The 23,723-nt window shown below is 49.3% G+C and overlaps 10 protein-coding genes across 10 annotated transcripts; 3 read left to right on the forward strand and 7 right to left on the reverse strand.

Moving 5' to 3' along the window:
* Nucleotides 1-112: 112 nt before the first annotated feature.
* Nucleotides 113-1,651, forward strand: ATNIH1004_008304 (NEDD8-activating protein UBA3; the record flags this gene model as incomplete). Its single annotated transcript, XM_033572915.1, has 6 exons — nucleotides 113-141; nucleotides 195-296; nucleotides 350-355; nucleotides 416-495; nucleotides 546-842; nucleotides 900-1,651. 6 exons carry the CDS (start codon nucleotides 113-115, stop codon nucleotides 1,649-1,651), a joined length of 1,266 nt encoding a protein of 421 aa, XP_033423467.1.
* Nucleotides 1,652-1,925: 274 nt separating this feature from the next.
* RPC40 (DNA-directed RNA polymerase core subunit RPC40) lies at nucleotides 1,926-3,182 on the reverse strand (the record flags this gene model as incomplete). The annotated part of the gene is made up of 3 exons (XM_033572916.1): nucleotides 1,926-2,900; nucleotides 2,975-3,079; nucleotides 3,138-3,182. 3 exons carry the CDS (start codon nucleotides 3,180-3,182, stop codon nucleotides 1,926-1,928), a joined length of 1,125 nt encoding a protein of 374 aa, XP_033423468.1.
* A 424-nt stretch (nucleotides 3,183-3,606) lies between these two features.
* NUO49 (NADH-quinone oxidoreductase subunit D) lies at nucleotides 3,607-5,162 on the forward strand (the record flags this gene model as incomplete). The annotated part of the gene is made up of 3 exons (XM_033572917.1): nucleotides 3,607-4,281; nucleotides 4,347-5,067; nucleotides 5,125-5,162. The coding sequence occupies 3 exons, from the start codon at nucleotides 3,607-3,609 to the stop codon at nucleotides 5,160-5,162; spliced, it is 1,434 nt and encodes a 477-aa protein (XP_033423469.1).
* Nucleotides 5,163-6,033: 871 nt separating this feature from the next.
* On the reverse strand, nucleotides 6,034-6,804 carry ATNIH1004_008307 (ubiquitin-conjugating enzyme E2; the record flags this gene model as incomplete). The annotated part of the gene is made up of 4 exons (XM_033572918.1): nucleotides 6,034-6,317; nucleotides 6,411-6,561; nucleotides 6,714-6,725; nucleotides 6,778-6,804. The coding sequence occupies 4 exons, from the start codon at nucleotides 6,802-6,804 to the stop codon at nucleotides 6,034-6,036; spliced, it is 474 nt and encodes a 157-aa protein (XP_033423470.1).
* Nucleotides 6,805-7,506: 702 nt separating this feature from the next.
* Nucleotides 7,507-8,942, reverse strand: ATNIH1004_008308 (serine/threonine-protein kinase; the record flags this gene model as incomplete). The annotated part of the gene is made up of 4 exons (XM_033572919.1): nucleotides 7,507-8,324; nucleotides 8,399-8,555; nucleotides 8,609-8,816; nucleotides 8,899-8,942. 4 exons carry the CDS (start codon nucleotides 8,940-8,942, stop codon nucleotides 7,507-7,509), a joined length of 1,227 nt encoding a protein of 408 aa, XP_033423471.1.
* Nucleotides 8,943-10,553: 1,611 nt separating this feature from the next.
* On the reverse strand, nucleotides 10,554-10,906 carry ATNIH1004_008309 (uncharacterized protein; the record flags this gene model as incomplete). Its single annotated transcript, XM_033572920.1, has 2 exons — nucleotides 10,554-10,697; nucleotides 10,790-10,906. The coding sequence occupies 2 exons, from the start codon at nucleotides 10,904-10,906 to the stop codon at nucleotides 10,554-10,556; spliced, it is 261 nt and encodes an 86-aa protein (XP_033423472.1).
* A 522-nt stretch (nucleotides 10,907-11,428) lies between these two features.
* Nucleotides 11,429-12,698, reverse strand: ATNIH1004_008310 (uncharacterized protein; the record flags this gene model as incomplete). The annotated part of the gene is made up of 2 exons (XM_033572921.1): nucleotides 11,429-12,457; nucleotides 12,522-12,698. 2 exons carry the CDS (start codon nucleotides 12,696-12,698, stop codon nucleotides 11,429-11,431), a joined length of 1,206 nt encoding a protein of 401 aa, XP_033423473.1.
* Nucleotides 12,699-12,912: 214 nt separating this feature from the next.
* Nucleotides 12,913-13,937, forward strand: ATNIH1004_008311 (endonuclease/exonuclease/phosphatase family protein; the record flags this gene model as incomplete). The annotated part of the gene is made up of 2 exons (XM_033572922.1): nucleotides 12,913-13,653; nucleotides 13,704-13,937. 2 exons carry the CDS (start codon nucleotides 12,913-12,915, stop codon nucleotides 13,935-13,937), a joined length of 975 nt encoding a protein of 324 aa, XP_033423474.1.
* A 262-nt stretch (nucleotides 13,938-14,199) lies between these two features.
* On the reverse strand, nucleotides 14,200-18,188 carry ATNIH1004_008312 (putative serine/threonine protein kinase; the record flags this gene model as incomplete). Its single annotated transcript, XM_033572923.1, has 7 exons — nucleotides 14,200-16,101; nucleotides 16,159-16,328; nucleotides 16,385-16,499; nucleotides 16,584-17,838; nucleotides 17,872-17,911; nucleotides 17,970-18,088; nucleotides 18,145-18,188. 7 exons carry the CDS (start codon nucleotides 18,186-18,188, stop codon nucleotides 14,200-14,202), a joined length of 3,645 nt encoding a protein of 1,214 aa, XP_033423475.1.
* Nucleotides 18,189-21,298: 3,110 nt separating this feature from the next.
* ARO8_2 (aminotransferase-like domain-containing protein) lies at nucleotides 21,299-23,422 on the reverse strand (the record flags this gene model as incomplete). The annotated part of the gene is made up of 8 exons (XM_033572924.1): nucleotides 21,299-21,553; nucleotides 21,698-22,522; nucleotides 22,570-22,646; nucleotides 22,701-22,868; nucleotides 22,933-22,975; nucleotides 23,036-23,067; nucleotides 23,155-23,191; nucleotides 23,273-23,422. 8 exons carry the CDS (start codon nucleotides 23,420-23,422, stop codon nucleotides 21,299-21,301), a joined length of 1,587 nt encoding a protein of 528 aa, XP_033423476.1.
* Nucleotides 23,423-23,723: the final 301 nt, after the last annotated feature.

Consider the following 23,723-nt stretch of genomic DNA (forward strand, 5'->3'; position numbering starts at 1 on the left):
CCCCATACAACGTTTGTAACCCCCCTTTCATACTTGCAGGGCAGCTGTACGCTGCCTGAGTCTGTAGATCGCTTTATCACTTAGTTGAGATTGAATCCATAGCCCTCTCAAAATGGTTTCTATTAATTCATCTCTTCGATGGTACATTTCACAGTTTACACACTCTCTTTATGAGCCTTACTAACGCTGTATAGGAAATACCTTTATAATGTCTTGTCTAAAGCAGGCCCACACAGTGACGAGGACTGGTTGCCTGGATCAGAGACGATTAATGCACTTGAATCTTCAAAAGTCCTGTATGTATTTAGGCAGACTACACGCTAGCTTGAACTCGCTAACATGGGTCCAGGGTTATGTGAGTTTAGTTCCCCTTCGGGGATATGATAGGATAGCAAGCTAATTCGAGAATGATTAGCGGCGCTGGAGGTCTGGGATGTGAGATCCTGAAGAACCTGGCCTTGTCTGGGTTCAAAGACATCCATGTTATCGACATGGGTAAGTTCCTCGTAAATAACGGATTGACCTACGAATTCTTATTAGACCAGACACCATTGATATCTCCAACCTGAATCGACAATTCTTGTTCCGTCAATCGGATATCGGCAAACCTAAAGCGGAAGTTGCTGCCTCATTCGTAGAAAGACGGGTTAAAGGAGTCAAGATTACCCCATATGTGGGAAAAATCCAAGACAAGGATGAAGATTACTACATGCAATTCAAAATCATTGTATGCGGCCTCGATAGCATTGAGGCTAGACGGTGGATCAATGCAACACTCATTGGCATGGTCGATGGCGACGACCCGGAAAGTTTGAAGCCGCTTATCGATGGTGGCACGGAAGGTATGAGAGTCTGGTCCTGAGAGTAGGCAGCAAGGATATAGCTAATTTTAATCATAGGATTCAAGGGTCAGGCCCGTGTGATCCTGCCCACACTGTCCTCATGTATCGAGTGCCAACTTGACATGCATGCCCCCAGGCCTGCTGTCCCACTTTGTACGATTGCAACTATCCCCCGACAACCCCAGCATTGTATTGAATGGGCCCATCAAATTGCCTGGCAAGAGCAGCGCAAAGATGACACCTTCGACAGCGATGACCTGGAGCACATCAATTGGATCTACAACACTGCCCTCGAGCGTGCGGGGCAGTTCAACATCCACGGCGTCACGTTCCAGATGGCTCAAGGAGTGGTGAAAAACATCATCCCGGCGATTGCATCTACAAATGCTGTCATCGCGGCCTCAACCACCTCCGAAGCGTTGAAGATTGCCACCTCGTGCAATCCCTATCTCGAAAATTATATGATGTATGCTGGCGAGGAGGGGGTATATACTTACACCTTCGAGGCGGAGAAGAAACCGGATTGTCCTGTCTGCGGCAATCTGGCGCGGAAGATGACGGTGGATCCGGATATGACGCTGGATGCTTTCATCGAGACTCTGGGCGAGAGACCTGAAGCCCAGCTGAAGAAGCCCAGCATGAGAACAGAAGAGAGGACACTCTACCAGCGGTTCCCACCCCAGTTGGAGGAACAGACGCGGGCAAATCTGAAGTGCAAGCTCAGGGACCTGGTTGCAGATGGGCAGGAAATCGCAGTCAGCGACCCTGCGTATACAATCGACTTCCGCTACCGATTGGCGTTTAGCTAGATTAAGGCAGAGTCTACTCTCCCTGTGCGGAATGAGACATGATGCCATTACAACGGATATACGATTGATCATGACTAGACATCAACATTTCGAAGATCCAAAGCTGCGTTTTCTATATCTGTGAAGCATTGCCCTCCTACCCATACTCCCAACTGTAAAGAAGGTCGCGACCAACATTTTCGTAAATGTACACACAAACACGCAAAAGAACAGCAGTACTCCAACGCCAGTCAATGCATTATATGGGTTGACGCCACGCGAGAAGTCGACACATCTACCGTACCAGATCCACCAACCCTCTCTTCCACCTCGCGCATTTCAGCTTCAGCACCTTGACACTCTCCAGGAAAAGTGTGTCGCTCTCAAACTGGCCAGTACTCTCGACGTTGAAGATAAAGTGGTCGCGCACACGGCCAAGCTTGACCTTGCCCTGGAACTCCTCATGTCTCAGACATTCTCGGCTCACGGTATCCTTAAAGGCATTGTGGACAACTGCCTTCATCTCACCCTGGTGTCCTTCATACCCGCTGCCTTTCTGAGCCGCCTCTTCACGGGTCACGGGCTCAAGGCCAATGACGCCTCGAGGGAAGCATTTGGCGAACTTCTTTGCATCTTCGCCAATGATGGGACGCAGGATCTGGATGTCAGGCAATAAACGGTATGATGCGGTGGCGACGGGAGAGAATTTGGCATGGTCGGCACCAATCCCCTTGATACAGTGCAATTCCATGTCTAGCTTTTGTCCAGGACGGAGCTTGGCAATTAGAATATCGGGGTTCACCGGTTGAATCGCCTCATCGCCGCTAAAATACTGCTCCTGGCGACCGACTGGATGGAAAGTAATGTCCTTTGCGTACACGTGCGCATTCTTGTACAGCTTGCGGGGGTCGTCCTCCTCGGGGTCCGCATTGGGATTCTCAGTACATTCGATGTCCAGTCGTAGAACGATGGTATTATAATCGCTGGGTGTGCTACCGCCTTCTGGGTCATCCTCAGTCGGCTTCTTGAACCAGCTCATCCAGTTGATGCCTTCCACTGAGCCCTTCAGGGGGATCAAGCCCAGTCGCTGTGCGATCACCTCATCCTGGATCACGGAAGTGTTGTTATGGACGAAAACGAACTCAATAGCGATGGTGGGTACTTCTGCCATAAGAATGCGACGGAAAGCATTTGCGATGGATGCGTCAAGTCCGATCAAGGAAAAAGAGGATTCAAATCTTTCGTTCTGGTGGAATTCGACCTTGAAGTCCTGTAGACCGACATGCATGAGAATTCGGTAGATGAAATAGAGCGAAAAGAGAGAACAGAGAGCAAACCACATACGTTTTTGAATTGATCCAGTGACCAATCGTGAGACTCGCCAGGCCAGTGACCCGGGAAATCTGTGGAGGGAATGTTGGAGACGGTTTCTGGATTGATACTGACGATCTGGAATGGCAATGAACACATAAGTCGGTGATGTAGGATACGTAAACAAGGGACTTACCCTTCTGCGATCCAGTTCCTCCTGCGAGGCCACAAGAGGCGCCATGGTGGGCGGCAATGAGAGATGGACAAGGCTAGGATAGATAGCACGTCGGGAGGGAATGGGAAAAAAGTTCTGTAGAAAACCGGCAGAATTTCTGCGTGCCTGAGGCTGATTGCTACCCCGTTATTCTGTACCCTGTTGCACGCAGTTTTGCATGCAAAATGCCGGGCTGTCTGGAGGATTATTGCCGGAGTCTCACTAGCGTGAGTGCAGAATAGACGGAGTCCCCCAGACCAACCAGAGGTGGCCTGATGACCAGGCGCAATATCACGTGAGTCCCCAAAATGTCTCTTTCACCCTCACATCGTCAAGCCGAATTGACCATCCCCAGAGTCCCTCCATCAATTGCGTCCGGACTGAGGACCGTCAGCCCCCCCCCTCCTCCTGATTCCTCCTCGTCCTTCTCTCCTTTTCTCTCCTCTCCCGAATGGCTGCTTCCTTTACTCGCCTGGCGGCCAGCGCGCCCAAAAGGCTTTGTCTCCGCCGCTCTACCATTACCACAAACACGACCGTCCCCAGAACTCGCTCGATAGCTACGTCTCTACCTCGTCGTTACGCCGAGCCCACCAGCTACCAGGCAACTAGACTCATTCCAACTGACCCAACATTCACGTCTCTGGCCAACAAGAATAACGGCACTGGAGAACCCGAAGTTCCCGCGGGCCTAGAGTCCGAGGATGAAGGGGTCGGCCGCAAGATTCGTCACTACACGGTCAATTTCGGTCCTCAGCACCCTGCCGCTCACGGTGTGCTCCGTCTGATTCTGGAGCTTAATGGTGAAGAGATCGTCCGCTCGGATCCCCACGTTGGTTTGCTCCACCGTGGTACTGAGAAATTGATCGAATACAAGACATACATGCAGGCTCTGCCTTATTTCGACCGACTGGACTATGTCTCCATGATGACGAACGAGCAGTGCTTCTCGCTAGCTGTCGAGAAGCTGCTTAATATTGATATCCCCGAGAGAGCTAAGTATATTCGGACACTGTTTGGAGAGATTACACGAATTCTGAACCATCTCATGTCCGTCCTTTCTCACGCTATGGACGTTGGCGCTTTGACGCCATTCTTGTGGGGTTTTGAGGAGCGTGAGAAGCTCATGGTAAGCAGCGTCTTTGGTAATATTCTTCAAGGGGATTAATTGGGCTGATCCGATATACGTTCAAGGAATTCTACGAGCGTGTCTCCGGTGCCCGCCTCCATGCCGCCTATGTCCGCCCTGGTGGTGTGTCCCAAGATATTCCGCTCGGTCTCCTCGATGATATCTACCAGTGGGCCACTCAGTTCGGTGATCGCATTGATGAGACTGAGGAACTGCTCACTGATAACCGTATCTGGAAGGCTCGAACCCAGGGAGTCGGTGTCGTCAACGCTGCTGATGCTCTGAACATGAGCTTCACTGGTGTCATGCTCCGTGGTTCTGGTATCCCATGGGATATTCGGAAATCCCAGCCCTATGACGCGTATGATAAGGTTGAGTTCGATGTTCCCGTTGGTGTCAACGGCGACTGCTACGACCGATATCTCTGCCGTATGGAGGAGTTCCGTCAGTCCCTTCGTATTATCCACCAGTGCTTGAACCAGATGCCCGCCGGTCCCGTCCGCGTGGAGGACTACAAGATCACGCCTCCTCCCCGCGCGGCCATGAAGGAGAACATGGAAGCTCTTATCCATCACTTCCTCCTCTTCACCAAGGGGTATGCTGTTCCCCCAGGTGAGACCTACTCGGCCATTGAGGCTCCCAAGGGTGAGATGGGTGTGTTCGTGGTCAGCGATGGAAGCGAGAGACCCTACCGCTGCAAGATCCGTGCTCCTGGATTTGCTCACTTGGGTGGTTTCGATCAAATTTCTCGTGGTCACCTTCTGGCTGACGCTGTCGCCATCATCGGTAAGATTCCTGTCTCGATCGTCTCCGGAGTTTCAATCTAATATGTATTCTTTCCAGGTACAATGGATCTGGTGTTCGGAGAAGTCGACCGGTAAAGCAAAAAGATGGACTAAATGATCTCCCAACTTCTGTAAAACTAAAGAGGGAAGCCGGACACAGCTCAGAACACAATGTCGAAACTGAAACACGTTACATCATATAGATACGGGGATGAATATGCATAAACAAAACGAAGATATCATTTGTCCTTGCTTGGAGTCCACCGATTGCCTTCTGCAATCTTGGAAATCAAGTTTGGATATTTGTATGTGTGCGGGTTGAGCCGAGTAACACAAAAACAGGAAACAGAAGCCATGGTGATCAATCTGTCCGCCTATCTATTTACCTATACCTGTACCAATTTGTTTTCATGGCGTTTTTAATTTTTTTCTCTTTTGTCGTGTCGTCTTCCTCGACCCCTATCCTATTTTCCATTTGTTTGCCGCTTCGTCATAACCCTGTGTGTATAGTGACACTCGAATTTCTCATTACAACCAACCTGATGTGCTCAGTCAGTAGGATGATATAGTTTCCGTTTTCAGAATCGGATATACTATTTGCACGCTGTAAGTATAGTGTGATATGATACTATGCTGGCTGCACTGCCCAGCTCATGTGAATCACCAGTACATGAGAAGAGAAACCTGAGATGATGGTGTGCGTGACAGAACCAGAGAGAGAGAGACCTAGAGAGGATCATCCAAAAATGACACCTCCGTTCCAATCCGCAAAACTCCAGGAAATGACAACGCGCCGATAGCAATGCAAAAAAATGCCTCACAAAACGAAAGTATGAGAAAGAAACCGCCACGGCCAACAATTCGGCATAGTCTAAGCCCGCGACCAAGGGTATTGTACCAATTTTGACGCGACAGTTCGTCCAGTGTCTATCCAGGTCCCTCGCAAAAGGGAATAAATAGGATTTGATTAGACATTATCATCATCGTACATAAAGTTGATATCGCGCGGTCGACGCCGGTTGTAAGAAACGAAGTCGCTATCACCAGGGGGTCGCTCGTTGCGCGAATTAGCTGTCAGCATGCTTTGAATACTCATACAGACGCTCTCGACCGTTTGGACCGGAGACCAGCCGGCGGAACTCAGTAGGTCGAGACAGATGATGCCATTGCTGTAGATGTGAGGGTGTATTGGGATAGGACGCGGAGTGTCGGAGGTGCTAGGGGATTCGATAAATTGGACTTCGGGGGGTTCTAAAAGCAAGGTGGATGGTTAGCTATTCGAACGAGTCGTTCCTAATGCACGAAAAATGTTGTTCCCGAGAAGAGGTGGGAGAGGCAACATACCAATGGGGTATTTGGATCCAAATGTGAACTTCAATCGATAAATTTGGTTCTGATAGAGAGGATTGTCATCCAGGACTCGGATATCCATCTGCCATTCTTCCAGGTTTTCCGCCTTTGCAATTGAGATTCCAGGAGGCATGTGGTCTTTCATCTGGAGGAACAAGTGATCAGTATGAACCATGCATTCCATTGCGAATCACCGGACCGACTGTATAAAAGGGGTATTTTCAATGTCGCTAAATGAAAAATTGACACATGGAGATCACAAAACGCATGGGGCTGGCAAACACAGAATGTGGATACCTTAATGAGCTCCTAGAATTGATGTTAACATGGGTCCAGTTCCTACGCAGAATATAGGTAGTACCTTGCTCAGACGCTTGGTGGCGAACATTGTGAGAGATATCACTTTTCGGTATCTTTTTGGTATCTCTCATACCAAAGGTCGTATCAAGCTAATAAAAAGGACCTTGCAGGTCGATATCCACTGCAGCTAGAGTGAAGATTCCTCGGAAAGTATGACGTATTGACAACAACGCGGGATCCACCACGAGCTAGAGGTCTATATACAAGAGGGATCCAAGTTGACAAGGGCAAAACGGAGATGAGGCGGGCCACGGAGCAAAGATGAGGCAAGGAGAAGAGAGCGAAGGAGCAAGAAGACCCAGGTACAAATACGGCGACGAAGAGAGAGAGACTGATGCGGATCACCTGGTTTCCCGCCGATCATCTGATTGGCGCGCCGGTTGCCCTCATCGCTGGCCACGTGACACATGATTCAATCACTACGGAACACTCCTGATCAGACGATATTCTGGATACAGAGTAAAAGGGCCATTATGTGACAAGAAAACAAAGAGAAAGGACAAAGCAGAGCTGCAGAAAAAGGAGGCTGTGGGATTGTATAACTACAACCCTTGAGTTCACAAAGTCATCCACAAAAATGAAATGTACACATTGTATAAAAATATAGACGGGGAATCATGGAAATGATGGTATTCACAAAGCAATCCAGATGATGAGGAGAATGACTCTCGTAGAAATAGTCCAGAGTAGCTCAACCTACTCACACTATCAACGCCGCCCGGTAAGTCAGTTATGTATGTGAAGTTCGCTCACGCGCTTCTCGTTCGACCCTCTCTCTCTCTTCCGTTTCCTTGACTTCACGGACCTTAGCCAGGACCACTTCACGAAAGATCGCTCCGCGGGCGACCTTGCTCAAGCTGCGCTTCTTAGCGTGACCGGACTCTCCTTCGGCTGATGACCCCGGACTATACTGCTCATTGGCAGCTGATCCTGCGGCGGCACCGGATTTATCAGAACCCTCGGCCGTCTCCGCCACATCATTGACACTGGGGATGTCCTCTTCATCGTCCTCCTGCATCTTAAGCGCTTCAATGCGGTTGGCCAGTTTGATAATCTCGATGCCTCGCTTGAGACGAGAGCGAGCAATGTAGGCACGGATCTCAGGTAGCAGATCACGGTCGCCGGCCGACTCGCCGGTCAGCCAGGGATGTTTAAGGGCCTCTTCGGAGGTGACGCGCTTGGATGGATCCGGCTGAAGCATGGTAAGGATGAAGTCCTTCGCATCCTTGGAGACATCGCGCCAGTAGCGCTCGTGGAAGATGATCCGACCAGCACTGCATTCTTCAATCAAGTCCGACAGGCTCTCTGACCGGAAGGGGGAGTATCCACAAAGGAGGGTATACGTGATCACACCAAGCGACCACATGTCCACGGCCTTTCCGTGGCCTTGCTTCAGCATGACCTCTGGCGCCGCATAGCCAAACGACCCCGCCATGCTAGTGAGCACTTCGCTAGGGTTATCCAGCATTTTGGCAATGCCAAAATCAGCCAGGACGAGGGGTGAGTGGGCATCCCGAGTAAGATAGAGCAAGTTTTCAGGCTTCAAGTCTGAACGCAGAAAATATGTGTTAGTAGAGGTGACATTCGTGGGAAAATGGGGTGGACAACGGGGACACGCCAACCTCGATGGACAATATTCCGTTCGTGCAGGTAATTCACTGCATCCAGTACCTGTCGAATGGTCTGAGACGCATCCTTCTCCGTGAACTTGCCATACTCGCAGATACGGTCAAACAGCTCTCCACCCGTGGCTAGCTGCGTCACAATGTAGAATTTGTCCTAAGCGCATTATCAGTGCGGTCATCCCTGGAAGGTGCCGACACCAGACCTACCTTCGATTCGAACCAGTCGACGAAATGGACGATGTGGGGGTGATTGAGCGCCTGTAGCAGCTCCAGTTCATCGTAGACCATGCCCTCATTTCCGCGGACATTTTTCTTCAAGATGATCTTGATAGCGACCTTTCCGGAGCTAGAATCAGCCTCGCGGACGATACCATACGTGCCAGCACCGAGGGTTCTTCCGAATTTGTATAGCGACCTGGAGCGGGATGCCACCGGTCATTTAACATGGTTCATAACACAGACAAGGACCGGAGGAGAAAGGGGACAAAGGATTGTACTTCTTTTCGTAGCTCTCTGGCTGCCCAGAGAGCTTGTTGAGCATATTAGAGACTAAAGTGGAGGCCATCGTTAGTGTCTATTCCTCAAGTCTAATTGAAAGAGACCAGGAATGAGGAGAATAGGGTTGAACCCAATGGCACAGAAAACCAGACCATGAAACCACAAGGAAATGAGCAATGCCCAAAGGCTTACACTGTCGCTCCAAAGAGCCACAATAGAGGTAGGCCGTGGCATATACGAGGAATTGGGAGGTAGACTCGGGCACCAGGGTTTCAGGGGACATAGCCAGCTTCCGTTCTCACTGGCGAGCGCGAACACGAATGGCGAGCAACATCATGGCAGAAAGCAATTGGAACAGGCACGTAGGACGAGGGACAAGAAAGTAGCACTCACAGCTCATAGTGACAAAACAGGGCCGTATTGGCAGGTCCCGGGTTGCAAATCAAATTCCAACAAATGTGCGGTGAGCTCAGGCAGGCCAGTGGTGATAGGAACCCCGCACGTGAGGGGGGGGGCTTTAGCGGGGCGACGGCGAAGAAATTCAAGGAGACGAATATTGCCCTTCGTTAAAAAATTCGAGAGACAGAAGGACAAGAGAAGGAAGTAGGAGAGACGTTTCAAGGCTGAGTAGGATTCTTAGGAGAAGGCTACCTAGATTTGAGACAAGACGGGCTAAGTCCTTCAGTCACTACTACTGGCTGACAGGATAGGGGAACAGCGGGTGTCTGTAGATCGGGACGTAGTCCTGATCCCAGCAGATAGGTAAATTGTCGGGGGAGGAAAAGAGGAGCAGAAATCCGAACAACAGCGACGAGGCATAAGAGATGGATGAATTAAAATTAATTAACGAAGACGAACGAATCGACTGATTTCTTGACCCGAAGTCTGGCCCGACGATCGACTTTCTTGCGCGTCACTCGCCAGCACAGCCACAAGCGGCTAGGCCATCCCTTTGCTGATTGGTCCGTTGCCCAGGGCCACACTTCAGCCTTACAATGGATTATTTCCGACTAGTCTAGTTCAGGCATCCATCTTCATCACCTGACAGCATCACCTGACATCCATACTTTCTATAACCACTAGTCACTGTCTACTACATCGCAGTCATCGCAACAACCCCGGCCACAAACCCAGTGATAACCCATCCCTGAACTCTCTCAATAGAGCCTATCCCGATGGAGACCACACTGGCACTAGGGCTGCCCGTGGTACTGGGACTTCCTGTGGCACTACCGCCCCAGCGGTTCCAGTAGTGTTGGTACGACCCCCAGAGTTCTTCGCGGTGTAGGGGCCCTGATTGTTAAAGGGCACCAAGTTGACCGAAAACAGACTGGTTGCGCGAGAGGATGCCCTTGAACATCTCCATGTTCTTATCGCATATTCCCATAGGTTCACGGAGGACTTCGCTCATGATGGCGCTCGCTATACTTGGCGGGGAAGAATAACTTTAAGGTGGCCAGAAGTCCATTGATACCCTTTACCCATCTGTCGTCACCCTTGATCTAAGGCCGGAAGCAATGTGGAGAGTCAGTCCACACCGTCATCATCATCATCTGGGCTGGATCGTCGGTCACTTACTACGTTACACGTGTAATGTCGCTCCGCCCAGATACATAGCTTAGTCGTACGACCACTGATCATAGCCCGCCATTTTTCACCTATCGTCCACAGAGGTACTATCAGCAATACTCCAATCTTTCTCATTCAGCAACGGAGACTCGCGACTCCAGTCCCAGATCTTCTGCGCTCTATTGGAGTACGTCTGATTACCCGTGCAGTGGGCCAGTCTAGCCGACAGCTAAAACAGAGCACTGTTGGCCACGGCATTCTTCATGCCATATCCTGCCTGATTCGCCCAGTTCTGCCAGCGCCACCCCCCCTTCTTTGCACTTGGAGGTATCCCATCGACTGAGACTTATGAGCATCGTGAATATCCAGATTGAAGACCGACACGACGGTGCCGGTCAGAACGACCGGAAGGACCTTGACCAGCCAGCTGATTCGCATGATGTTGACAAACGGGGGTATAGAAATGTCAATACATCAAAATATAGAATGAAAAATGAACCCATAATCAAGGAACCGCCAAGAGTTGGTAAGCAAAACTAAATTTTGTTTTTAGAGGAAAAAAACCATCTCGAAGGACACTAAATCTAATATCCCTTCCAAACTACCCATTCGGCTATAATTGTAGCGCATCAACTAAGGCAAGTTTTCGCCTCTAGACTCCACCAGGGGAACGTTCATAAACCGAAAAGGGGCAATGCGTTGGACCCATTTACGATTAGGGGTGGTGTTGGCTGGGGCTAGCACTAACCAGCGTCCTAAACGTGGATTCTTTGTACAAACGGACTTGAATTATTTATTTAGGGTGACTAGTATTACAATTATGTTTCCCAACCAATGCAGATGTCATACTTATACAAGGAGAAACAAAGAACCCGAATCCCCTCGACTCCGTTGAACTAGGATTCGATCCGGGGACGATCCAAATCATCAGAGCTTCCGAGGGGGATAATACGCTCGATTTCAGGGATCAAGATACAGTTCATCCAATACAGCGCTGCAATATTGCCTGTAGTACTCTGCGCCTTTCCATCTGCTGCTTGGAGATCGGAGACCCACAGTCTTCCAACCGGAGGCTCGAAGCCGTGCAATCCGCTGCGCATGCGTCTCCTTGGTGGACCCTGACATTGACATTGATGCTGACGCTCGATCGAGCCCGGGTCCGGAGTTCAAGTTCTCCTCCCCTTCCTCCATGATGGGACTGAAACTCCAGAATGACCCGGAGCGACGGATATTCTTCGATGCGCGACGCGACTGCTGGACTTGGCGGACGTCGTCGATCAAGGCGTGCAGGGAGGTAATACTGGAATTGATTTGTGTGCGTAGAAAGCGAATACTGTTGTTATATCGGTTGATAGCCATGATGTGGGACGATGTCATGGATGAACCAGAACCGTGCTGACTGCGGTGTTTGTGGATGGAGAGAGGAGGCACGGTTGACGATTCCTTGCTGGTGGTTCCGAATGGTACGATCTTGATAGGTAGCGGAGGAGGCCTGCGTGTCCTCCTTGCTGGGGTCTCGGGGGTCACGTTTTCCTGGTGCTGGTGGTGGAGTGGATGTGCATTCTGATTCAGATCCTCGAAGGACTTCCGGATCTTCAATGGAGAGGGTATCAGAACGGGGTTTCCCAGTTGATGGGATGGAAATTTACATGGAGTGTCGAGGAATGGATCGTCTTCTACTAGACTGTCTGGCTCCCGGTCGAGGATGTCCGTGATCATTGTGTCGAAACTACTAGCCGGTGATGAAGACGCTGGATCATGCGTCTCCGATGGAGACGTGAATTCCACGACTGTCGAAGGACTTCCTCCATCTGGGATATCAGGGACCGAAAGACAGTCCGGCAAAACAGCACAACAGGTGACGAAACAGTCCAGAGCGGAGTGGAGGAAAGTCAGCTTGGTGGAGGAGTATTGATGGGCTGCTCGACCCATGCCCTCGTAGGAGATGGCACAGTAGTAGTATAGATATGTCTTGTGGACTGGATGGATCTATACACTCTTCTCGTCAGCGAGTCTTCCTAAGAGAAAGATCAATAAGAGCATGTATGTGTACTTTACTCGGCGGCTCTGCAGCGGTCCGGAGGACCTCCATAGAGCGCGTAGCACATTGCTTGTATTGACTACGGAAGTACAGCAGCTTGATGTCTTGCAGGATGCGTCGCCACTGTCCAGAGGATCTGGGAGAAGAAGGTGATTCAAAGCGCGCGGATTTGTGGGAGATCGAGGCCATGATGGATGGATAGATGTGGTATTCCGCGCCAGAGGACGCAGAAGGTTACATCTCTGGATGTATAGTAATTGAATAAAGTAAATGGACTAAAATTAAGCAAATGGATGAAAAAAATCATCAACACACTTGGACATTAACCGTGGTTTGGTGAATGTTTCTTAACACTTACAACACTAGAATCCCCCCCACATTTCTCTCTTCAACCCAACTTAACATGTCTCAACCCGCACACACAAGTACTCCCAACCCCCAGTCCTTCTATACATGGGTGAACCAAACCTGGCAACCTGTCTTATTCACCCAACGGTCCCATTCCCATCTCCAAACCCTGCGTCTCACAACATGGAACATCGATTTCCAAGCCCCCTGCAAGACCGAACGCATGAATGCAGCCCTGAGCTATCTCTCAAAACTCCACGGGGACACCACCACCAACACTACTAACACCCCAAGTATGATCTTCCTACAGGAGATGGTCTCTTCTGACCTGGTCTTGATCCAAGAGAAACAGTGGATCCGAGACCGTTTCTTCATCACAGATCTATCTGACGTGAACTGGGGCGCCAGATATGGCACCACGACGCTAATTGACAAGCGTCTAGACGTGCAAAGGGTATTCCGCGTGCTGTATTCACCATCACGAATGCAGCGTGATGCTCTCTTCGTGGATATTAACATCGACATCCAACCCACCGAAAGTACAAGCAGCAATGAGAACAGGATCATTAGACTAGGCAACACCCATCTCGAGAGTCTCGTCTCTCGTCCTCCGCTTCGACCAATGCAACTCCGTCGGGCGTCGGAGTTCATGCACGGCCATGATCATGGTCAAGTCGCGCAGTCGCAAGACTCGCTGCCAACTCCGTATGCGGCTGTCCTTGCAGGGGACATGAATGCATTTGCGTCGGAGGATCTTACCGCCCCGGAGGAATGTGGACTTTCCGATGCGTTTCTCGTGCTCGGGGGTACGAGGGCACGGAGGAGGGGTTCACATGGGGTCAGCAGTTGTCGGACCGGATGAAGGAGAAATTCGGCTGTAGCCGTATGGATAAGGTGTTGTTCTGTGGAGGTCTGGAGGTGAAGAGTCTGGAGAGAATCGGCGCTGAGCAGAAGATATGGATCGATTATCCACAGGAATCGGATAGTGAGAGTTCCAGCGAAACAGGTGAGGAAATGTGGGTGACGGATCATTTGGGATTGCAGGTGGAATTCAGAATCTTGCCATCCGTAGAGACTTAAGCGGTTCATGGGATACATAGCAATGAATGTCTTTGACCCAAAGGATTTGACATACATACGAACAGGAAAAGTAGAAGAGAAGAAGGCTGCCAGGTAGTGTCATATATCAATTCTAGCCACTAAGGTAACAATATGGTACACTTTTCCTCGCCATTTTAAGACCATCCCAAATTCCCCGCTCCCATGCGTCACAATCATAAATCACCAGATATTTTCAGGCCCGGACAATATACAGTATATCCCCCCTAGCTCCTCAAGGAGTTCACTCTGGCTTCCCGACATTGGGGTCCACGTCATTTGGGACTTCGGCCTCTAGTGTGGCCTTGGATAGCGCCTCCCCGGTCGCAGACAGAGCTTGCAAAAAGTCGCCTAGAAGTCTATCAAGCTCGGTTGTCACAGCACCATCCCCGGCCCCTTCCATCATTACCTCAGGTCGCGGGGGCGTAATATGAGGGAACTGAATGGATTCAATCCCTGGTCGAGCGGTGGGAGGTGGGTTACGTCGAGCTGTAGTTAGCGGTTCTGACATTGGAAATTCATCTGATCTGCCAAAAAGAGGGGCCGGGGTAAATTCTTTCGACGGAATGGCCGTGGGAAATGGCTCCGACTGTGACGTCGAATCTGGGATCTCTGGGGCGTTGTGCCAACCAGGATGGCTATCCTCTTCATCTGGGCCAGGTCCATCGAGGACAGACGATTGCTCATCAGAGGCATCATCAGCAGATTCCAGTAGCTCCGGGAACTTATGTGTGGCGAAGGATTGATGTTGAGAAGAGCTACTATCAGGAGACGCGAGAGGCCGGTCAAACCGGAACGGGTCGTAGTCTGCGTCTGAGCTTATAGATATGCTAGACTTGGCGGATGTCGATGCCGATGATTGGGAGTCTCCAGGCCCACCGATACTGGATGGACGAATAGTGCCCGAGATCTGAGAATCTCCAGGCTCGCCAATACTGGAAGGGCGGATGGGGGCTGCGGGTTGAAGATCAACGACAGGGGCTCTTAGAGTATCATAGCGAGTGGTATCCACATCGCCGCCCTCCTGGCTATCCTTAGTCGCGGTCATGACCGGGAATGTCCACTCCATAGTTGTGCGCCTTGCGGTTGGCTCGGGCTCCTGAACCGGTTCTGCAGCGACCGCCTCCACTTCCTCCTCCTTGGGGGGTTGCATGAAAACAGGGAATTTCCAGTCCATAGTGGGAGGGCGTGGTCCGCTTGGGGGTTGGTATGGAAGGTCTTCAGAGTCATGGTTACTACTAACCTCGCTGCTTGATGAGCGAGAGCGGCTCCCGTTAGAGTTACGATACTGGCGGCCGCTGGATCTGTTGGCTCGGATCGTGTCTGCATCGGCTAGTTGGAATGGCTGCGCAGATGAAGCTCCGGCGGCATAGTGTGCTGAATCAAACGCTCCGATGTCAATATCAATAAATGTTGACGTGACAGAAGATCGGTCTGTTTCCGTGCGAAGCGGCAGATCCGACACCGGTTGCTTTTCCTCAATAGGCACGAAGTCGTTTTTGGTTTCATATCTATAGCTGGGCTTTTCCTCGTTAAACAGTCCTTCCATCGCCTCAGCGCCTCGACGCACACGTTCATCAAAGTTGACTTGATCCTGTTTCGTCATTGCTGTTGGAGCTGGTTCATCGAAAGTTTCCTGGTTGAATTGAGTCTTTGTGTCGCTGATTTCTTCTTCCATTTCAGCCAGCGAGGCAGCAATCTGATCAAGGTCAATGATAGAAAATCTCTTTTCAAATCCATCCGTAGTACTAAAATTCCAATCACCGTCTGCGTCTGAGGCATTACCTGGCATCTCTGCGGCCGCCGCACCTCCAGGGTGAAACAACGAGACTCTTTGACCCCCCCGCTGAGACCATTGATAATATATCCGAACTAGCTCACGCAGGGTTGACGTAGGATATGCTTCCTCGGAATTAGCGATGTACGGGTGCAACTGAATATCTGCCATTGTGGGCCGCCTGATTGGATCTGACTCGAGGGAAAATGCAACAAGACTTTTGAGTCCGTCGCTGTATTTTTCATTGTCAAGTTTAGGGGTATTACGGTTCAATTGCCGGCCTATTTGCATCCGCTCTCGTAAGTTGGCGTTTGGCGGATTGCCAGTTGCAAATTCAAATAATGTGCACCCATAAGCCCATACATCAATCTGTACCTGTCAGCACGCTGCGTATGAACTTTGCTTGTAGGATTACAGTATTCTAACCTCGCTGCCATATTGATGGGTTTGGCCCCGAGTAGAGAACATTTCAGGCGGCATCCAATGAGGCGTTCCTATCCAGGTCGATCGTTTATCCAGCTGCGACTGAAGAATCCCTGCAACACCAAAATCGCAGATTTGCAATCGGCCCTCTTCGTGAATCAAGACATTGGCAGCTATCGGGCTTGAATTAGTATGTATGCTGGAGTCCAGGCTGAAAAAGGAGCTCTACCTTTGATGTCTCGATGAATGATCCCTGCATCATGGATAGCACGCAAACCGGCAGCGAGCTCACGCGCCACTGGGATTGCGAATTTCTCATCAAGGCGATCACCTGTGGCTCGCATCTGGTAGACTTATCAGTAGGTAGGCAGCACCAGGAAAGATCTGAGGTTGCAGAGTCATAACACAAAGGGACAACAAATGCGTACCAAAGTCCGCACACTACCTCCAGGGCAGTACTCGCAAACCAGCCACAACTGTGAGTGAATAGAAATAGCTTCGATTATTTCGTTGATATTCTTTGCCCCAGCATCCTTCACCTGTTTCATGACTTTGGTCTCATGTATAAAGTCTTTTATTGATTCGTCTTTGAGATCTCGAATAGACTTATAGTCTAATGAATCAATATCCATGACCTTGATGGCGACGACTTTGTGGGAAGGATGCTGATGGCCCTTGTACACACGACCGTAGGAACCTTTGCCAATCAATTCTTCAAACTCGTACGGCGGGGCTTCCGTTCTCGCTCGACGACACATTTCCTGGACTGCAGTGGCTTGCTCTCGTGCGAGCTTTATGGCCTCTGCTTTGTGCTTTGTAATTGCCGTGATGGCGGACGTCGGGTCCAGCAGCCGAGATGTGCGTGGGGGATCCATGATGAGGACTGAGGGTCGAATAAAATGAGCCTTAGGAACACTGAGGGCACGATACGGTTTGTCTAATTTGAGGGGTGCCGGCAAAAGCGACTCGCGTATAACGTCTGCTGACGCTAGAGAAAGGCGATGGAGATTAGGTATTTTAATTCTAGAACCTGGTATCGCTTGAGTGCGTTGTAGACTCGAGATGTTGGCGGGGGTGGAGGACTGGGAGAGAAGTAGAGGTTGCGAAGGAAACACAAGCGGCTGGCACTGAATCGGTTCACTTCCTCCGCGTCGGAAATTTGTCCTTTGCACAACACCACCGGCCCTTCTATCAATAGGATCACTGGCAGAGCGTAGGTTTCGCTTGTTCAGATGTGCCTTAGAAGAATGCTTGGTTAAACGCGGGAAATGATATAAAAATCGTTCGTTATGTGGCGAGTTATGTTGAGTACTGCAGTTCTCTTGCTCCTTGTCTTTGGACTTCTTTCCACCGTGGAAGAAATATTTGATTGCGCAACTGAAGCCAGAAGAGCCTGTCGAACTTCTAGAACGGTTGGCTAGTTTTTTAAGAGGCTTAGCGGCGAAAGGATACGAATGAGCTCGAGAATGTACGTCCCGGACTCCAGAGGGCGGGTTCCAATTACTGTAGCTGCTGGCAAATCCGTGTATACCGAGTATTGACGGGCTGGTTACGGCAATTGGTCGGCTAATATTCACCCTGGTTCTGGTATCTGCTTCCTTTGATCGGAGCCTTAATAGTTTAATGGGGGTATTTTCGTCTCGCCGGTTGTGACTTTTTCTGGTTGAATGCTCATGTGAATCCCTGAGAGATGAAACAGTAAGCAAAAAAACTTACGCAAGATGATTGTCGCCTGAACAATTAGCCTTTGGAGAAACTGTATCCCAGCTTATTAGCAAATTGAACTAACTGCATATGGTATCATAAAAACTGACCGTGGTTGCCAGGTCCGAGGTTCGTTGATTGCTCTAGCTCCCAACGGTTGCAGGCTTTACGGTTGTTTTCGCGCTCGACAGCAGATATGTGTTTCTGAGAAATTTGCTTGAGCTCGGAGCTATATTCAGTACAGTCAGTGTTGCCTCGATTAAAGTCCCAGGAAAGAAGGCCGACCAAAAGACATGTCCACGATGGCCAGGAGAAGGTAGATCACTCATTGGTTCAGGATTAGAGGGAAAGGGCTAGGAATAGATATGATAACGGAGATGAAGAGATGATAATGGGGCAATTTTCTGGAGATGCATTGAAAGATGAGGTAGGAGAGAAGGTCCGAGGAGATAGATGACATGCTGAAGGAAAGAAGGCGAGGGGACACGGAAGCTCTCGACTCACAGTGATTCGAAGAAGTACCAAGATTATTCCCAGAATAAAAAGTTCAGCCTTCTGCAGTGCCTTTGGGCTCCAGGTCTTCTTAATTCTGGCCCAGTTCTTCAAAGGCTCCCGATTCCCTGGATATTGAGAGCAGCAGGTTCTACTTGATCTACCAAGTCTAATGGAGTCATGCAATGTGCACGTGTTTCTGGCCCGCAGATAACACCTAGCAGAGGTCCGACAAATATGATTTCGCCTCGTGCCCAATATCAACTCTAATGGAGACCTGAGGCTTTCCAAAATCAGGGCTATGAAAAGCTGGATACCACGCACTAATAGTGACGCTAATTTAGCGCTAGCAGAAAGAGGCGTAATCTGCAGGTGAGTAACGCTCACAGGAGCCTCCACCTGTGAATATATAGGTAAAGGAGGGGTGATCCAATCAGCAGGATACCGTGTGGAGTGAATAGAGAGATTAGATCTTAGTGATGGAGCACAGTGTCATTCACGGAGTGTAAAGGAAAGAACAGAAAATAATTCCACTAGGATATTTGTTAGCATAAGAGTATTAAATAAACTTATTCTATGCATAAATAGAGTCAATAGTAGAATTTAGAAGAAATAAAATAACAAAGGTATTGGCAACCTCACAAATTGGAGATATACTGCTGTCTTCTATTTTAAAAGTCACGTGGGATGTGAATTCCATGTGACTTGCCACAGCACACCAAACAAGCAGAGCAAAGTCACAAGTCTAGTGGATTTAAAATAAAGAGATGCTTAAGTATGCCATACAAACAGCCAAAATGCTAACTTACCAGGCAAAGTCCTTGCTATAGCAAATCAAAGTAATTAAATGAATACTAATGATTCTCCATCCTCCAGCTGGTCAATGAAATAATAAACGCTGAAATAAATATCCATGAATAAATCAGGCTTTCAGAGGTATATTATAAGCTGCGGTACAACATTGTATTTAAGTTGTTCCTGATTTACTGAAGAAAACAACAGAGAGTTGACATTGCCAGGGTATCGCAAACGAGACAAAGCAAGCTCCATCACGTGGCTGCTGATAGTCACCGGGAAATTGTTTTTACGGATCCGTTGATGGAGGCCGCTATACCTTATTAGGGATACTATATCCTGCTTCACCAGCGGAGGCTTTTTCCAAACAATTCTTAGCCCAATAGTCAGAATGACGATGTCCTGTTCTTCTACATACATATACTTCTAATATCGCAGAGCCCTGCTGAATTAGCTGATAACTCCCTCGCCTCGGATTCAGCTGCTTAATTAACACTCTAGTATTTTACGAGCGCGCCCGTTGTAGTGGTTCGAGTGGCCGCTGCAATACGGAGTGATGAGGACGTTTTTGTAAGTACACACGGGCAGTGGCTCTGGTTCCGTCATATTCAAAGCAGTGACCTTAATTTGATTCTCATCGAAGGCAGTGATAAGATCTCCAGTGTTAATAATGGCGCCCCTATCGACATTGCTAATGTAGGCCTTTCTTCTTGCCGAGGGGCGTAAACTGGTCTTTTGAAATCATTCCCTTTGTGCTTTTTATTAAGGGAAGCGTGATGACAAGAGTCGAGGCCAGAAGCAAGGAAGGCGCTCAGCTGGTCTTGGCCGTTGTACCACTTCATCGGGAATACTCCCTCAGGGTCCCCAAGACCTGGCTCAGAGAAAGAGTCATCTCTTCGAGACTCGGCAGTGGCTAGTTCTTGAAGAGTATATGCGTAGACCTCTATGCGGAATGCCTTCACGACCCTTCCACATTGGCGGCCAATGCTGCCATACCCCAGGATTTCACGTTGCAAGGAGTCAGCAATGTTACTATAAGTACAGGAATGTAAAAGAATAGGTGAGAAGTGAGAAGAACAAAAAAAAAAATAAAAAAAAAATACATGCACCCTCAATCCAAACTGCATCCTCGACATCCTCATCCGACTTATGACCAACCCATTTCCCGAGTTTCTGGTTTTCAGACACTCCGGGACTTCCAGGTCAGATTAGCATATCTCCAAGTCCGTGAGGATGGAGTACTTCTCACGATGGTGCCGATAAGCCAGAAATGTGGAGAACACCTATTCCGCAATCTGAGGCCTAGACCCCAGGCTCGCTCTTAGCAAACCAAGAATCATATATAAATGAACGGCCGTGACACTCACCGATGCACCCTATTCGCTGCGCAAAGCGCAATGTTCGTCTCGTCGAATATCGACGCGGTCCAAAGAGCTGCTCGCACCCAGCACCAGAGAGTTGATATTGCAGATTCGGCGCCACCCACTTTCCAGGTGAAAAGAACAGTAAGTTGCTCGTATATCTCAGAGGGTATATCTTTTGGGACTTCGTCCACGTGCACGGTATCATCAATACCGCGCTGTGGACTTGGATTTCTGGACTGGCCTTCTCGAGACTAATAACCCAGTCTGGATCCGACGTCCATGGCGATAGAATCAAGGGTATGTTCGGTAACGCCATTCTACATCAGCTTCTACAGAGACAGTGATAGGGGTTCGAGAGAATCAATGGGATGGATATCATGATGTCGTAGAGATCCTTGTATCAGCCCAAAGATGACCTTAGCGCCATGTCGACCAGAGGTTAAGCAACTGCTCCAACACAATCCTTGTAGCGTCTCTCGTCCTCCTATCAATCGAGATAAGCCTTGGTGAATAGTCTGTTTTCCTGCTAAGACATAGCCCACGGGAAAAGTATATCTTTGTCCAACCCATCAGCGTAGTCGGACATCCTGGGTGCATGGCCTTTCTAGACTTCCCAAGGATGAGGCCCAAGGTACCTACTATCGTATAGCTATTTTTTGAATATATCCGCTTTTTTAACATTGCATACTCTACAAGGAAGAAAGTGATGATTGCTCAAAACAGTATGCCTAAGTCATCTATATCATGAATCTGAGAATATGTACTATCTATCCATTATTGCCGAAGTATTAGAGAGAAAACTGAGCCCGCAGGGCGGTTCCAAACCGTGCAATCGCCTCCTCAATATTGCTCGAGCTGGCCGCCGCAAAGGTAGCACGGAAGAACATCTTCCCCTGGCTCAAACCGCCCGCCGTGAACCAACTACCCCGAGAAATAAGAACATTGTTGCTAATGGCTGCTTGGAAGATATCTTCTTCAATCTCCTGCCGAGACTTGCCGAAAGACAGCCCGGGGTGTTTTTGCCAGTCGATCTCAATCCAGTGCTGTTATCGTTAGTCCATGACTTTGTGAGGTTTACAGAAGGAACAAAAAAAAAAAAAAAAAAAGAAAGAAAGAAAGAAAGAAAGAAAGAAAGAAAGAAAGAAAGAAAGAAAGAAAGAAAAGAAAGAAGAAAAATGTTAACTTACGAACATCCCAGCCGCGGGAGGGTTCCAGCTGGCAACTTCCCGGGGCAGATGCTTCTCGCAGGCCCGAACGATGGAATCTCTACGACCAGTGTACTCCAACCGCAGGTTGATCAACCAGTCGAGATATCCCGAGTGACCCCACTGTTCTTCCAGGAGCTTGAAGAGCACGAGCTGGGAAATGCCACTAGGGTTTTGAGAGGAGTTCTCACAGGTACGGGTAAATCGTTCGACAATTTGCTCGGAACCAACCACCCATCCAACTCGTGATCCCGGAGCAATGACCTTGGAGAAGGACTCGAGACGAAGCACACGACCATCCACATCCAAACTCAAATAAGAAGGGATGAGAGACTTGACGAACTCATCGTGATTCGCGGGAGGGGGAACAGGCTCGGCATCAGCCCCAGTGTATGGCTGCATCTGAAGGAAGTAATAGGGCTCATCTTCCACGATGTAAACATCATGCTTCTGCGCGACCTTGTAGACTTCTTTGCGCCTTTCTATCAATTGAGTGGCCCCAGTAGGGTTTTGTCCGGTGGGAATCGTGTAAAGCACGAACGGCTTGCGAGCACCACGCGCAGCTTCATCCCAGTTGCTGAGAAGCTCGTCGAGGGACTCGGGCAAAAGGCCTTGCTCGTCCATCTGGATCGGCGCTACTTTGACCCCCAAAGGAGTTGCGGTTTCTTGCGCACTAGAGAAGGTATATTCCTCCATGAGGATATAGTCACCTCGCTCACAGAATAATCGCAGTGCAGTATCCCACGCAAACGTGCTGCCTGCAGTCAAGCAACATTGCCAATCAGCATATGGGGGTTTGTGGATAAGCTATTCGGAATTAGCCAACGCTCATCCGCTTGTCTCATATATCATACCTCAGTGTGTTCTGTAACAAATCTGAGCAGCTGAGGTGATCCAGTGGCCTGGCCATAATTAAGAGCAATTTCCAAATCTAGTGAAAGTTAGCAGCCAGTAGCCGAATAAATGACTCCATAACACAACTAACCATACAAACTCTTTCCCTGGCGAATATCGCTCTTTCCTCCATGCAAGACGGTACCAGACTTACGGGTCTCTTCCGGGGAAAATCCTGGAGGCGTGGGTACTTTGACACTGAGTTCTTCGAAGGGGAAATATTCCGGAGACGGTAATCCTCCACCCAGAGAAATCAGACCTATATATTAGGCGGTGAGCAGCTCAGACTCAATCGCTTCTGTCAATGTAGGAAGCCTAAATACCTGGGATCTTAAGATACTGCGCCGCACCCTTCAACGTTGACATCTAACCACACAAAGCAAGTTAGTTTCCACACCTTATAGATACAGATTCACCCAAACCAACATTTCGTGATCTCGCTTCAAGGGAGAGAAGATCTAAATACTAGTTAACAGTGCTGCCTGGGGCCAAATTACCGAAAAAATTGCATCCGTCACAGAACATGAAATCATAGTCGAACTTACGATCCCATCGCTTGGCTTTGGGTTTGGTGTAGCAGATCTATAACGACGACAGAGTCAGTATCCATTCTTTGACCGTGGCAGGAGTGGCAATCCCCGCGCACAAACACATGAGACTTACCGGGCTCTTGAACATATCACTACTAGTCGCAGGCGCAACCCCCTTAGGAATAGGTGCGCTCTTGGCTCTCAGGGCAGGGATACCCTCGACGGTCAATGGCTCCGAGGCGGAGCCAGTACCATTCACAGTGTCCATAGCAGCCGGAGGCATTTTCTCAGTCTGTCGTAGTCTAACGGTTTGGAATTGCGATTTGATTAAGTGACTTCGGTGCTGTAAACTACGCCAAAATTGACCTTGACTGTACTGATGAAGGCAATGATAAAAGAATTCAATATGAAGGTAGATCGCGGATAGAAGTAGAGTAAAGAATGGTTGAGGGAGAGCACAGACAAAGAGAGTCACGCTGCTCTTCCTTTCTCCACCACAACTAAATTATTTGTTCCACGGGCCGACTCCGGCGGGCCACCGAATGAACGCTTGGTATGCTACTCTACCTATCATTTGAATTTCC

This window comes from Aspergillus tanneri, assembly GCF_003426965.1.
Source record: "Aspergillus tanneri strain NIH1004 chromosome Unknown AapTan_6_pilon_pilon_pilon, whole genome shotgun sequence".
Classification (NCBI taxonomy): Eukaryota; Fungi; Ascomycota; class Eurotiomycetes; order Eurotiales; family Aspergillaceae; genus Aspergillus; species Aspergillus tanneri.